Source organism: Parasteatoda tepidariorum, chromosome 8, assembly GCF_043381705.1.
Source record: "Parasteatoda tepidariorum isolate YZ-2023 chromosome 8, CAS_Ptep_4.0, whole genome shotgun sequence".
In the NCBI taxonomy this organism is placed as follows: domain Eukaryota; kingdom Metazoa; phylum Arthropoda; class Arachnida; order Araneae; family Theridiidae; genus Parasteatoda; species Parasteatoda tepidariorum.
The window spans coordinates 20627704-20643742 of record NC_092211.1 but is presented as its reverse complement, the minus strand read 5'-3'; the positions used below and the strand labels follow the sequence as shown (position 1 = coordinate 20643742).

At 27.6% G+C, this 16039-nt stretch overlaps 1 protein-coding gene across 1 annotated transcript in view; it reads left to right on the top strand.

Annotated features, from left to right (window-relative positions):
* The window catches only part of LOC107446015 (cell adhesion molecule Dscam1-like), a 188791-nt gene that overhangs the window by 155895 nt on the left and 16857 nt on the right, over positions 1-16039 (top strand). The window contains exons 18-21 of the mRNA XM_043052767.2: positions 238-336; positions 4230-4415; positions 13230-13523; positions 15238-15408. Coding sequence (XP_042908701.2) covers positions 238-336; positions 4230-4415; positions 13230-13523; positions 15238-15408 — 750 coding nt within the window. The remainder of the gene's footprint in view (positions 1-237; positions 337-4229; positions 4416-13229; positions 13524-15237; positions 15409-16039) is intronic.

Sequence of the window (16039 nt, the reverse complement as noted above, 5' to 3'; positions counted from 1 at the left end):
TATATATAATAACAATTTATTCATTTCTTTCAACTTACAAAAAAAAAATGTTCTAAATTAAATTTTTAACAAAATTAATAATATAATAAAAAATAAGCAAAATATATTGATCATTCACGCCCGTCCATGTATCAATGGTGTGTCATGTTTAGCTCTATTAACTTAATCTCAACTTTAATCTTCGCTGTGATGTAATCAATGTATGAGAAAAATCAACATTGAAATATTTTGTTTCAGACAAACCAGAACCTCCTGTGATAAAAACCTACTATGCGACCTCAAGAACAATAAAAATTACTTGGGACCCACAAACTTCTCCTCATTCACCCATTTCCGGTAAGTAGTAAACAATAAAGTATTTGCACATTAAAGTAAAAGTTAAGATTTTTATCAATAATGCGATTGATAATGCGATAAATTTATAATGTGATTTTTATCAATGTTATAACAAAATAGAACGTACTATAATATGCAAACTTCATAAAATATGTTATTCTTCCTTTTAATTTTGCAGCTGTATTTTTCTTTAATTTTGAAGAGCCTTATAGACACATAGTAAATAAATGTAAAAGAAATGCAAATTAAAGTTAGATGGCAATTTGGAAAACATTAAATGGTTTTCATTTCAACGAAGATAATTTTAATTTTCGTTTTTTATTTAGTTTCAAAGTTAAAAGTTAAATAGTTTGAAAATATAGATCATATATGAATAATATTGTAATATCTAAAGTAACAGGTGTACCAAAAGTAACAGAAATCTTGAATAAAATTATAAAAGAAAAAATGAAAAGACAGATTTTTACGCTCTGCTTATAAACCAATCTTTCATCCTACGAGTATCAAAATCAGTTACAAGCTGTAAATTCTCTCTGGCTAAAAATTTAAGCTCAAAATTAAAAGACATCCATGCAAATATTTAAAATGGAGTAGTTTGACCTGCAAAAGTAAATATTGTTTTATAGTTTTAAATTTTCAGTGCCCTCTGTTGACAAACTTTGTAACTATATTTTGACATTGTAGCTACGTTCGCCTGCCGCGAAATGCAGTAATATTGATTGTAGTAATACTATTGTAGAGACATTAAAAATGAACAATATATTTTTCCAAAAACACAATTCAAATTTTTAGAGAGATAAATAGTACCTTATTAATCAACATTATCTCAATCGAAATCCTACACCTGATATTTTTCATTAATCATCACGTAACTAATGGTGGTCTCCTAAGTCAACTTATTTTGTGGAGTTGCAGAATGAAAATGGAATTGACAAAAGTAATTTTTGTAATATTTTTTTGACGCTTATGATTATAATTCTGATTAACTGTGTTGCACAATCATCATGATGTAGTTGTTTGGGGATTTTATTCTTTGTTATATTTTTTCATTTTATCAAATACATTAGAACATTAGCATTGTAGAACTGTTTTACTCTTAACCCTAAATAGAATTAACTCTCTCTGAGAAACTAGATGTCTTTTTTATTTATTAGTAATAAATCAACTAATAGTAATGTTTCCTGCTTTGATAAAAAAAAAGCTTAATATAACTTCTTTATCGAATTGCGCGTGTATGTTTTTAAAATTCTAAATATGTAAACAAATCTTTTATCTAGTTTTTTGTCTAGCTAAGTACCGCTTAACCCTAAATAGAATTAGCTTTTTTGGAAAAATTCAATTTATTTATAATTTATTAGTAATAAATAAAATATTTTTAGTTCCTGCTTTTAAAAAAGATTTGGACAATTCTATTATATAAATGTCTTTAGATGTGTTTTTAGACATGTCTTTTTATTTATTAGTAATAAATAAACTAATAGCAATGTTTCCAGCTTTAATAAAAAAAGCTTAATATATTTTTTTTTTTATAAAATTGAGCGTGTATGTATGCTTTTAAAATTTTAAATTTGTAAATAAATGTATATTTGACGATATTCTAGTTTTTCGTTGATCTGAGTAACTCTTTACCCTACATAAAATTAAGCTTCTCCGAGAAACTGAACTAATCAATTTTTTGTTCGTAATAAACAAACTATAGGTTATTTTTTCCTGCTTTTGAAAAGAAAATTAAGATAATTTTATTATAACATTTTCAAGTATGCTTTTAAAATTCTAAGTATGTAAATAAATGTTTATTTGATGACAATCCCGTTTTTAATACCATAAAGTAATTAATTTTCTCTAAGAATAAATCATGAATTTCTAATGTAAATACAAGTGATTGCATAGGGGAAAAAATAACTTCAGTTTTCAAAAATTTGCACTATAAGTTCTGAAACGCTTGTAGACTGTTTGAGTTTCTCTTATATGCATATTTAAACTAAACTTTGATTTAAATTGCTCAAAATCTCTATTATATCTGTACAAATAATATCGATTTAATATCCACAATTTTGATAAATTATTTTTACTATTCTATAGGGTATTCGATATTCAAAGTTTCATTAATAATATTTTTATACGTAACTGAGCAATTTTACGAAACATTATTAACATTTAACATTTATTAAAATAACAAATATAACATAACAACATTTTGATAATTTATGCAATATCGCGAAGCATTAAACTTACTATATGCAAAATGCAAAATACAACATTAAATTAATTTCCTGAAATAGTCGAGTTCTTTTTTCACATGAATTAAATATTTACTATTTATGTTAAATGCAATGTTCTCAATGTCTTTTTACTCTATAATTCAAATGTTTCAGTGTTTTTCTTAATTCAACTTCTTCTGACATGAATAATTTATTATTTACTTGCAAAATTATAATGAAATTATGAAAGTGGGAAAGCAATCTTAGTAAAAAACTATTTTAACCTATTTCATTTTTATTAAAATAAAATCATAATCTCTGCTAAGATATATTTTTAACAAGAGGTAAATCTACTATACTCTTCATTCTTTTAAATAAGGATTAAAAATAATGAAGGAATTCTTTTATAAAATTCTAATTTTATAATATTAATTTCTAATGCCTAGAAACAATATGCTTTGTAATGTATTGAATTTTCAAAACTCTTATATTTTTATTTAAAATAATTATTTATTTCAAATAATAATCATATTTTAATATATAATAATCATATTATGATTATAATAATATTTTTATGTATAATAATCGCAATTTCTGCATACATTGATTTATAAATAATTCATTTAAATATTTAGTTATTTAAATCTTTCCCAGGAAACGAAAAATTAATTTTTCCTTTAATTTTTATCACATGAAGATGCTATTCCATTAATTTTCAAAACAGAAATTTTTTATTGATAATTTGTTAAATTTTTATCTAAATTAAATTTTTATGTATTGATATTTGTTAAATCTTTTCACTTTCAAAATCTAATTAAGTTTAATCAGTAATTTTCAGTTTTGTGAAACAAACTCTTATTTTAAATACCGTTTCTACATTGTAAAAAATTCAGGATAAAATTACTGTGCTATGTTCCGGAACTCAAGGTGCCAGTGCTCTTTCCAGAACATACTGCGGACCAAAAAATCTGATATACCCTAATTTTTACAGTAATAATTGCTGTAAAATCACTGAATCACTCTAAATAAATAATTATTACTGTAAAAATTACGGTATAATATTTTACTGTAAAATGGATTTTATGAACGATGTACTTAAAGTGCTCATACTTAATACCGCAATCTGATCCGGAAATTTTCAATACAAATGCACAGTATATTTAATGAATGCTACAATTTATTTAATGAATACCATTTTGTAGTTTTTTTAATGACTATTACTTGTACATTATTATTTTTAATGAATTATATTTGCAAAATAAAATCAAAACCCCATCATAGGTGAATTTTTTTTTTGATTATTTATGTATTCATTTATGTTTCACCGACTAATTTAAAATGAAATTAAAGAATTTCCAAAGAAAATAAATCTTTCTTTCACTGGAAGACATCATAGCTTCTTCGTCTAACTTCAACACGGAAGCCCTCGATACGTGACGTCACATTTTTCACGCTATGGCTTTGTATAAAGATGGTGTTACCTTAATACGAAGGTATAACAGTTTAATAAATACCTTGATGCTCAAAGCATATATCACATCTTCACCACCTTATCAGAGAGCAAAAAAATATACATTTCAGTTGGTTCATACATTTCTATAAGAAAGAATAAAATCTTCTATGACGTGATTGCGTGAATGGGTGTTTTATTGCTAAATGGAGTGTGAAGTTTCTTCTTCGTTTTCTTTAAAGGTTATATTCTTCACCACCGAATGGACGGCAAAGACTGGAATGAAGTTCATTTAACTGGAGAAAGAACTTCTTATACCTTACACGAGTTACAATGTGGAACATCTTATTCTTTTTATTTGGTCGCTTTCAACAGCGCCGGTCACGGAAACGACAGCGAGATATTGTCTGCCAAAACAGATGGAATTGGTAAGTGTCCAGCCTTTCTACCCCCTCCTTACGTGACTGTGAGTATACTTGACTCCTACGTGTAAGTATTTCATGCCTCAAAAATATTAGTAATAGTAACAGCGCCGATCGACATATTTCTTTCAGTTATGAGTTGCTAGAGTCGAATATACGCTAAACTTCGGCCGTTTTTTGAAGGCTCTGTCGCCAAATGAAAAAAAAAACGCTTTTTTGTAAATAATTTGCTACTTTACAACTGCTATGAGTTTGTGGTTTGACTGCTAGATCGAGTTCAGCCTTGTGTTAGCCAGTGTCCTCTATCCTGATTTGGAAAATGGTGCAAAATGTTAATATAAAGAAATTCCACAATTCTTTGAAAAGTTAAAGCGTCTGAAATTTCAAGTTTTTAATATTTAAAATATTACTTCAACGTTGCCTTATTTGGGCTCTAAAATTTTTTTTAAAAAAAATGGATACGTACAAGTGACGTCATTGATTGTAAATTATAACATTTGTCGATTCAGAAGACAATCAGGTTCAACACACGTCACTCACAAGTATCCGTTGAAATCTGATTTAAATCACATGGTTAGGCGTAATTTTATAATCGTCGTGGAACAACCGAACCAAATTTGAGTTTACGGCCACCAATGCAATACCACCTTGCAATTTAAAACCTAATCCAGAAGACAAGGGAACTCCTGAATCAGTACCCTCAGAGGTATTTATTTGTTATGCGAACTTGGAGGACTTTGTGAGGCCGACAGATGTAACGGGCACTAGTCACCATTTAATACGCGGGGATTAAATGGTGACTATCCCACCATTTAATCCCCGTGTATTAAAGGGTGACCGGCTATCACTTTACTTCTTCTCGAGTTTTAAGTACCCGATTGAGAATGATTGATTTATTTTGATTAATTTATGTAGGTGGTAAAACTCGCCAAATTGGCAACTTTTAGTAACAAAAGTTAGTAACTTTTCAACTTAAATAAGTTATCTGTAGGTCCTAAAGCCCTGTAATTCTTTTACATGAAGATGATATCTATAGTTTAAAAAATTGCAAGCAAATCTAAAATACTCGATGAGTTTAGAAATGAATAACCTAAGAATTAGAAAATTAAAATAATTTCTCTCCCCAGTATTAGCAGCTCATCTTTAATGTTCATATGTTAAGTTTTCATCTTCTTTAACTAAGTTTCAGTTAATTAATTTTAAATACTTTCCTTCAGTAGTGCAGTTATTCTATTATGTGTTTAACATGCTTGCCTTTAAGGACTTCCAAACCTGCAAAGTACAAAATTTGAATACAAAATATCTTACTTACTACTTCCTGGCAAACAAATTTTTGAATCTCTCCATGAGGCTGCAGATCAATATAAAGGTTCTACTTCTGGATTTAAAAATATTCTGCAGATCTTTAAATTCATAATTTTTAGCGTGACATGTTTTTAAAAATGAAGAATAAAACACAATATTTAAAACTGAAAACAACTTAATGTTAACAATACACAATATTGATATAAGTAAATGATGTACAGAAATGAAATTATGCAGCAAGAAATGATTATTTTGCTTCTTAAAACATAGCTATTTTTTTAATTATAATTATTTGAAAATTAATTCAAAAAAGGAGTAGAAAATACATAAAAGCCTAAGTACCTTTTTTCCTTTTTTTTACTTCCTAGAACATAGCTGCTTTTTTGTTTTCCAATTATTATTATTGGAAAATAGTTTAAATTGGAAAATTGACTGAATAGGAAAATTGTTTATCAATTCAGTGTTTAAATATTTTGACTAAACTTCTAGTGCTGATTACTATTATTTATTTCTAATATAATGAAGTATTTTAAAATTTAAAGAGCTTTTCTAAGCTTGTTATTTCTATTATTTTTCTCTTCTTTACAAAAACATAAAACGTAACTAAAGAGTTGATTCACATAATTCATTTTAAAGCATTTCAACTAGCTTAAATAAATAATATATTAAGTACACAGAGCTGTATTATAAATTGCTTAAACAATTTTTAAAGACATGTAGAAATAAACCATTTACTAGTTTAGCTATCAAAGAAAAAAATTGCTTTCTATTCTAACTAGTAAACTAGTAAAGAGAGAGTAAACATTAAAAAAAACTCTAAACATGAAATCGTCCTTTCTAAACTATTATTCGAGGAAAAAGATTAAATTTCTTATTCTATTTCTTGAATGCTTCCAAATTATGTTTATCGAACGATATACAAGATCGTTATTAATCTCTCCGTAGCAGACGATAAATTTCTCTTAAAATAATTTATCGAAAACCTTTTCCAGCATTCTTTGAAAAAACCCCATTCCTACTGAAACTTTATATCGTGGAGTATTCGATTTCCAGTAGTTTCTGTTTTCATTTCAGACGATTTCTTACATGGTTGATTTATTAAATCCAAATAATCCGTCTCATTTATTGTTGGAAGAAATAATTCCAAATGTTTGAATTCTAAAATGCATTTTCATACAAAATTTCTCAGTATTTTTATGAAGAAAATTGCACCTAATTGCTTATTTATATTAATGCCGAATTTAATGAGACGAAACGTTTTAACTAATTAAATGCACATCAATATAAGTTGCACTGTTAATGTTACAATATCACATTGTTTACCTAATAATGTAAGTTATGTTTTATAGAAATTGCTAATAAATATTGTAAGGAAATAAAAAAAGAGCAGTTTAATAACTTCGCGTCTAATCATGGGATATTCACGTATTAGGACTCTATCTTAATGGCTCCATGCAAAACCTTAAATATGTTAATCAATTGGTGCAGACGGCTTTTTAAGTTACAAATGAGCGTTGATAAACTTACATTTTTTTGGCAGATTTGGATTTGAATAGTGAGGTGTGACTATAATCCAAATATTATAATCTCATAAATATAAGAAAGAAAGCTGTCGGAAAATTGGAACACTTGATATTAATTTCCATTTTTGAGTATTTCTAGTATTTTCAGTGAGATGCTTCATTAATTACGGAAATTTTCTTTCGAAAGAATTATCTCACCAATTTCTCCAAGCCTTAGATAATTTTTCAATTAAACTTGTGTTCATTAAATTGGCACAAAAAAGTTTTGGCCTTACTATTAAAATTTTTTCATAATCAGATAAATCAAGTACTAGAAAATATTAAACCGGTAATAAAAATTAATTTACATGGAATTATGTTTAGATAATCAAGTTTAAAAGCTGTGTACAAAAGATTTTTGACAGCTTAACTAATTACGGATATGTGGAAAAAAACGCAAAAAGGTGAAATAATATTTAGGAGTTCAAGCTAAAGAGTCCATGGTTCCCTTACCTAAAACATTTCAACCATGTTTTTCAGATAGCATATCTGACCTCATATCTTGACTTGAAATTTGTCGGGAAAAAAAGCACTTTCATTCAGAGAAAGTACTCTTTTGTATCTGATTTCGTGTTTTAATTAAAACTTGCCCTCCAAAAATCAATTAAATTAATGCTAAGTCTTCGCTTCAAACCACTAAGATTAAATCCTAGTAACTCAGGGTCCCAATATTCTTTACCGTTATCTCTATTTTAATCGGAACATGTTACATAACAAAAAACATAATGTATCGCAATTTTTACAGTAATAATTACTGTAAAATCACTTCATCACTCTAAATAAATAAATATTACAATAATTTTTACAGTAGTAATTACCTTAAAATTACTGAATTACCGTAAACTTACTGTGAAATTTCGTTTTAAAATTTATGAGAGAAAAAGAATTTTACAGCACCCAAAGTGCCAATAATTTTGTTGCAAAATTTTTCACGGAGTGAGCGGAAATCTGATCATTAGATGGAAAGTTAGAAAGATATTTTATTTTATTCATTTTCTCTCGCACTTTGCTTGGAAATATAAGAGGATTAATTTTACTTTGCATAAAAAACAAAGTCCCAATGACAATGTAAAAAATTACAAATGCTAACATTTGCACTTTTTATTTTGTTTCAACTTTATTTATACAAACGTTATATTGTTTATAAATGCACTTATAAACAACAGTCATTAACTAGTAGTTCACTAGTTTAACTTTCAAAAAGAAACAATCAATCCAAACATTGTATCTTACTTCTAAACAATCACTCGAAGGAAAATATAAAATTCCTTATTCTATTCATAGAATGCTTTAAAATTATGTTTATCGCACGAATATACAGAATCTTTATAAATATCTTCATAACAGACGATAAATTCCTCTTAAAATAATTTATCGGAAACCTTTTCTAGCATTCTTTGGGATAACCTCATTTGTTCCAAATACTTTATACCTAGAATTCTATCTTCAATTGTTTCCAATTCATTTCTGTCGATTTCATACATGGTTGATTTATTAAAATCAAATATTCCGTCCCATTTATAGACGGGAGAAATTAATTTCTACTCGCAATTTTCTCTCAAAATTGCATGTTCAAGGATAATTGCTTAATATTTTGTTTAAAAAAACTGCAAATATTTCTATTTGATTGCAATGTTTAAATCATCGGGGAAGAAGCAATGCAAATTATTTAATAAGTAACAATGTCAGTAACAATGTTTACAGCAATTTGAGCATCCCTTGGAAGTAATTAGGTAAAAATGTACAAGTGTCATTATTTATTCCTTTCATATTGTCTCTCCTTTATTAATAAATATTTTGTTGTTTATGAATAATTTCTAGGTAGTTAACAACTATTTTTAACTAGTTTAACTAACAAAAAAGCAATATTTGATTGAAGTAAAAAGTAACGCAATTAAACTAAAGTGTAGTCGGATTTTTTTAATTACAATCCTAAATGAATTGAACTAGTTTTGTAGTCAAATTAGCTAATCCAATAAATACAAGACTTGAGCACATAGTCAAAGCTCTTGATTCCACTCTGTTAATAAAAATAGTTTTTTTTGCTCAATTTTCTCATAGGTGTTTGAAATATTATTTTCTAATTTCCCTTTTGTTTCCCTTTTTGATGGGGGAACAAATAATTTTAATTATTTAAGATCATCTAACTGTCTAAAATCAGTTTTTCTGCCATCAAAATTAAATAATTTTGGGCAGAAGTCGGCTCGAATTCAAACAAAAGTCTATGAGGCTTGGAAATTACTTAATGTATATATTGTGCTTGATATTCCCTATTTAATATCTTATCATTTTTATATTACTTACATGTTTAGATTTAATGGATTAAAATATCTTATCTTTATTATAAATCACATTAAATTTATTAATTTACTTGCTGACTACCCGTTTTACGTGCCTGGTGGAGCAATATAAACAATCAATATGTCAATACTGAACTAAACATTAAAATCCTGCGTAAAACTGAAAGACATAAACCAACACAATTAATAAAGCAGAAATAATTCCAATTTTTAAATTTATTAATATTTTTCCTTTCCAAATGCTTCATGTTGTTCGATTAAGCGAAACATGTTTTCAGAAGTTCATCCCATCAAAATCCCGATTAACTATATTCAAAATTATTTAGCATGAAGTTGTTGCTTAAGGTTAACTTATGGTGGTCAAAATTGACAGCAATCATGCAAATTTATATATAGCATATTTTTTTATTTCAATTAGTACTGTTTACTAAAACTAACTATGCATCTTTGGTGTCCATAATAGTTTGATTTTTTCACGTTTCTCTTAAGCGAATTAGTATCATAATTTTTCTTTTTAGTACACAACTTTTTTTAATTCAATTTGTACATATTAGCAAAATTGATTAAACCTCATTAGAGTCAATAACAGTATAGCGATTTCACACAGTTTCCCTAAAAGAGTAGATATATTTGTTCATTTATTTTGCTTCCTAGAACATAACTATTATTTTTTTGATTAAATTATTACCTAATAGCATATTTAATCAATTAACAGTGACGTCAATACGAATGATGATTTTTTACGTTTATTCTATACAAATTAATGCTAATTCTTCATTAATTTTGCTTTTCAATACATAGCTTATTATTTTATCTTTCAATTACTGTTGATTTTAAATTATTTGTAGTTTTATAAATATGCATTAAAATAATCATTTATAATAAAATATATATTTAATATAAATTAAAATAAACATTTTATAATTAAAATATGCATTTTATAAATATGCATTTCATGCATTCAAAGCATCACTATGAACGAAATAAACCTGTGGTTTCAATTAACATTAAAAATACTAATTTTGTGCCGTAATCAGCCAATTCTGTCATGTTCACACTGATAAAGCATAACGAATAAAAAAAAAATTGCAAATTAAGGAACGTGCAAAAAACTATTTTTTTCGATGAGAGTTATAAACTAGCAAACATCACTGACGTAATCTTCAAAATATTTGAAAGAAAGAAAATCGTCTGCAGTCTCATTTTTATCAATGGCACCTAGTAAGATAATGAAAAAATTATGTCTTTCATAAGTGTCTATTGAGCGAACTAAATTTGAAAATTTCAGTTTCTTGAGTTATAAGACAAATACACACAAGGAAACAAAATTTTCACTTCATTATTATCGATGCAAACAAATTCGGAAACTATTAATTCAGTGCGAATTTCGAATTGTTTTTATTTCTTTTAAAATTAATAGCTAATATTATCCAATTTTGCTAATTTCATTTTCACGACAATCAACATAGCCCTAACAGTCGATTTCTGGCTGAGTTCCAAAAAAACATTTTCGCTACGCTAATCCTTAAAAAAAAGCTAAGCAATTAGTAACCTTATCTATAGGTATAGTTCTCCCAATTGTTATTCTCTAAACCTCTCTCTATCTTCTCTAAATTACCTTTTCTATTAGAAAACGCTTCTTTTTTCATAAGCATATCCCTTACATTTTTAATTCTAAAATTTAGATAAGAAAATAACTATATCTGATTTTATGAAGATAATACTCAAGCTTTAACTTGGCAGTGTAACATTAAAACTTATCATAAAGTAAACTGAATCATAAAAAGAATATTATGATGAAGAAGATAACTCAGGAATGTGGAAGATACGGTGAACTATGAGGCATCAAATGTTTAGCATGGTTTTATTAGATATGTTCTTTTTAATTTGCATAGATTCTTATCTTGAACATATTAAAATTGTTTTAGTGACTTAATTAGTACTTATTGCTTAAACCAACAGAAAACTCCATAAAATAGTAAATACCTTAAATAGCAATAAAGGTCTCTGCTCTTGCTCACTTTTTCAATATTTTTTTTTATTTCTTGATGGTAAATAAATTTTTACATAAAAATTAATAATTATCCAATCTAAAGATCCCAAGATTTTTATTATAATAACATATCTATGGCTCCACAGATTTAGTTTATGATTCTTTTAGAACAAAATTTAAACATAATGATACTTTTCAGTTTCTACAGAAGTTTAACTTTCAACCTTTTTCTTTAATTTTTTTAACTATAAAAACTAGTTAAATGTTTTTTGTTTGCCGAAATGGTTGTTCAACTGAATTGTAAAAAGTAAACTAATCCTAATGTTTATTTCCAATTCTAAATAGTTATTTTGTATTCATTATTTTCATTGCATATTCTAGCTTGAGAGGTAATACATAAAATTTATTACGAAAAGAAATACAACTTACTAATCGTTCCATAAATGTAAAACGTTAACTACATATCTTTAGTACAACAAAGTAATATCAAACGATTACGAAATAATGAGTCAAATAAGAACAGTTTAAGCCGTAAGACTGATTATGATTAGTTATTAAGATTGTTCTGTCCAATAAGAGTTGTATTTTTGAGATAATTTTAAAAAATAAACGAAAATAAAAAGAAATATTTAGTTTTATAATGTAAATAACGCTCCTCTGGTCTTGGATTTAGGTATGACAAAAATAAATTATTGTCGCCTTAAGAGTCCACTTGAAAATATTGTATTATTTGTTAAAGATATTAAGGCAAATTAACAGTCTTTAATATATTTAGGGAAGTATATTTCTCTCCAATGTCTATTGGAAGCTAAATTGGAGGCTATTTTAAGACATATTTATCTATCTATCTGCTGTAAACTTCAGAAAAAAACTTTAACAAAATATAAACTAATACTGGGGACAATTTCCTTTTGCATGTTTTGTTTTTTTTTATTTTATCCTTTCTCATTTAGTTTATTTGCATACATATCGGTTATTACTAATTCTGTTATTAATAAGCACAGAAATACAATTCTTTGACCCAATCCTTACGGTACGTAATATAATCTGAAAATCAAGTTATTTTTACATAGACAGAGAAAACAATACTGATAAAACTACCGTACTGTAAGGTAATGACATTTCTGGTAAAATAAACCATAATTCTTGCTAATAAAATCAAAATATGTGATATTTAAACCATTTATTAGGTAATTTTTCTGTTCATATGGTAACTTTTCTATCAGAAATTCTGTTTGTCAAAATTATTGTTCTTATTTCATCCACATTTAGTAAAAATTTCAAAACTGAGAAGGAAATTTAATCGAATAAATTGTTTTTATTCCATGCTCTAAGATATCGTGCTAAATTATCCAATTTGTTCCACATTATAAAACCATATTTTATTGTTAATTTTACCCAAATCGTTGCCAAAGCCTTTCAGCAAAAATTACAGAGCTTTTTGATGATCTCATAGAGCTAGAAACATGATGAATGTTACCATATTCTGGTAGTTTTGATCATCCTTTTTTTTTAATGTAATAAACTAAATAAATTCTGTTTTTAAATCAATCACACTTGCAAAAATATTTTAACATTATATTACTTGAAAAAATTGATCTTTAATGAGTTGAAGAAACTGAATCAGTTTAAAAAATGAGAAAATTTCCTTTCTTCCCAGCTCCGGTAACACCAGAAAAAGAACGACTTCTTACTGTGAATTCTACGAGCGTGTGCATCAACTTAAACAGTTGGCACAATGGTGGATGTCCCATAACTTTCTTCGTCATACAGTATCGAGCCAACAGCCAACCAGAATGGACATTGGTCAGCAATAATATTATACCGGAGCAACAAAATATAACTATAACTGACCTTAGTCCTGGAACTTGGTATACTTTGTTTATGACAGCTCGCAATGACGCGGGCACGACAGATTCAGAGTATTTATTTGCAACGTTGACTTTGTCTGGTGGTAAGTACTAATTATTATTGTACATTAATTATCCTCATTATAAATATTATTATAATAATAGTATGATAATTTTCGTAATCGTGGTTTCATACTGCATCTATAAGTTATAGAAATGTTTATTATGTTTTAGATTGAAACTATAAATAAAAGGCATTTTAATAGCTCTTATTTTACATTTGTGTAAGGTAGTAAATATAGCAAATGTATTTCCCGTTAACTTATTTTACATTGTTTTTTTTACCTCAACTGTAGTTTAAACATAGCAACATATGTAATCAACTGATTTAAAAGCATTATTTGCTACAATGGAGCTACATTTGAAAAAATTCGACCGAAAAGTTTCAAAATTCTATTAATAATTCTATTAATAATTCACCATACCAAAAAACAAGCCTATAAGCAAAATTATACAAAAAAATTATTTTTGGAGATTTAGAAAACTTTTCCTTTTATATAAATAAAAAAAGACACTCAGCATGAAATTAAATAAAAATTTGCTATTTTCAACCAAAACAACCAAAAAAACATAAAAAATATGATATCCAAACTGTTAACTGCGAGAAAAAGCGTTTGCTGACTGTTTACACCTAATACTGTTAAAGGACCAGAATTTTATCCCCACCAACTGGGCCTACCTTATGAATTCACCTAGGAATTATGAAGCTTCTTAGTTCCTTAAAAATTGAATTCGTACTGCAGCTGAAAGGGCTGATCCATCAATGATATGGCCGGCTAAACGGGGGTTCGAATCTTAACATTTACGCTACATTCTTTCTTTTATTCCTTCAACACATGAAGACATGACAACTCTCCAATAGACAGCACTGGGCTGTTAGAATGCGAAACTCGGCTTCACGCATAACTGGCAACACCTCAAAGTTTCTTGAAACAAAACAAAGATTTAGTCCATCTCTCATGAAAGATATTACAACCTAGATACCTAATTAAGCCATATTCCAGATTCATTTGACAGAACGTATTTCAACTGCAACTCCAATGTCCGTTACAAAACGAAAAACCTTACCATAACCTAACTCCAATGTCTAGTTAAATATCATTTTTACGGTTTTAAAATCTTGCTAGCTGTGAACAGTAACAAAACTGAATCATTTTGTATTCACGATTGTTTAACTCCATAAGTTAAAAACAGTTTCAAAACCTTAAAGTTAAAGAAGTGATATTAACCGTAAACTTTATGGTTAATTTGAATGGACAGATTGCTTCCGGTTACTTTACTGTAATTTCACAATAAAATTTTGCAGCAGTGTAAGAATTATAGAAACTTAAATTCCATTTACGTTTTTTACAAACCTTTTAAAAAATAGGTTTCAAACAGACGGTTTTTAACACATGATTATAAAGACGGTAAATCAGCGTGGCAATCTTATTTATTGAAAAAAAATGTCAAATCAAAAAGACGATGTATTAAAACAAATTAAAGACTGTGTGGCGTATATATTTTTTATTACATAGAGATATTTTTATTTCCCAAGAATTTAAACCTAAATGTAAGTAAAATTACTGGTATTATTTTAGAGATACATTCAACTTGTTTTTTTTTTAAATATTTTTTTTAATAATTTTGCTTTCGTAATCATGATACTCGATGTAAAGTAGAAATGTCTGATCCTCGTACTCCTAGAAACTAATTTAATTACTTTTACTCCAATTATTGAATTACTCAAGTTATTTTATTGAAAATTATTTCTCTTAGAGCATCCACCCCGTCCTTCTGAAATAAGCGATATGAACAGCACATTTTATCGCCACTTGACAATCACAGTTCCCGTTGTAAGCTCAGCGATTGTGCTCATCGTCATCATGTGCGCAGTCTGTTTTGTTACAAGAAGAAGGTTACCAGACAGAAATCCCAGAACATCGGACGGTAAGATGATTATTCATTTACAAAAATATCGAAGTCTCTTTCTTAATTTGAGTTTAATAAATTCATTGATGAGAATATTTAAGACCTAAATATAAAATTACAAAAAAAAACAATGGAAGTACATTTTTTCTTTTTCTTTTTTTCGTACGCAAAATGGCATACGTGCCAAAGTGAACAAATTGAAGAACACTTAAAAGCGCACCCCCGGTAGTTACTAAAGAAAAGAATCGGCAAAAAGCTGGTTTAATGTGCCGCACGAGAAGAAATGAATATTGCAATCTGCCAGACAGAGTTAATGCAAGCGGTGGCTGGTGAGCGGTTGCACAGTGAAGAGAGGACCATTTGCAAAAACAGTAAAATCAAAAAACGCTGTCAGTATCAGAATTTCAAGAGTTTTTATTTTATTTCTTTTACTTTCTTTAAAAAAATTATCGTTTTGGACTATCAGGTAAGTAGGAAATTTATTTACGCTGCACTAGAGATGCACAATGGGCTATTGGCGATGGCTTGGGAAACATTCCTGAGAATGATCCATCACTATTTCAACCCTCAACAGAGGGAAGGGCTTACCCTCGTTGGTAGTCCGATGACCTGAAGTGGAGCACTTTACGGTAGAACAGTTTAAAGAGGC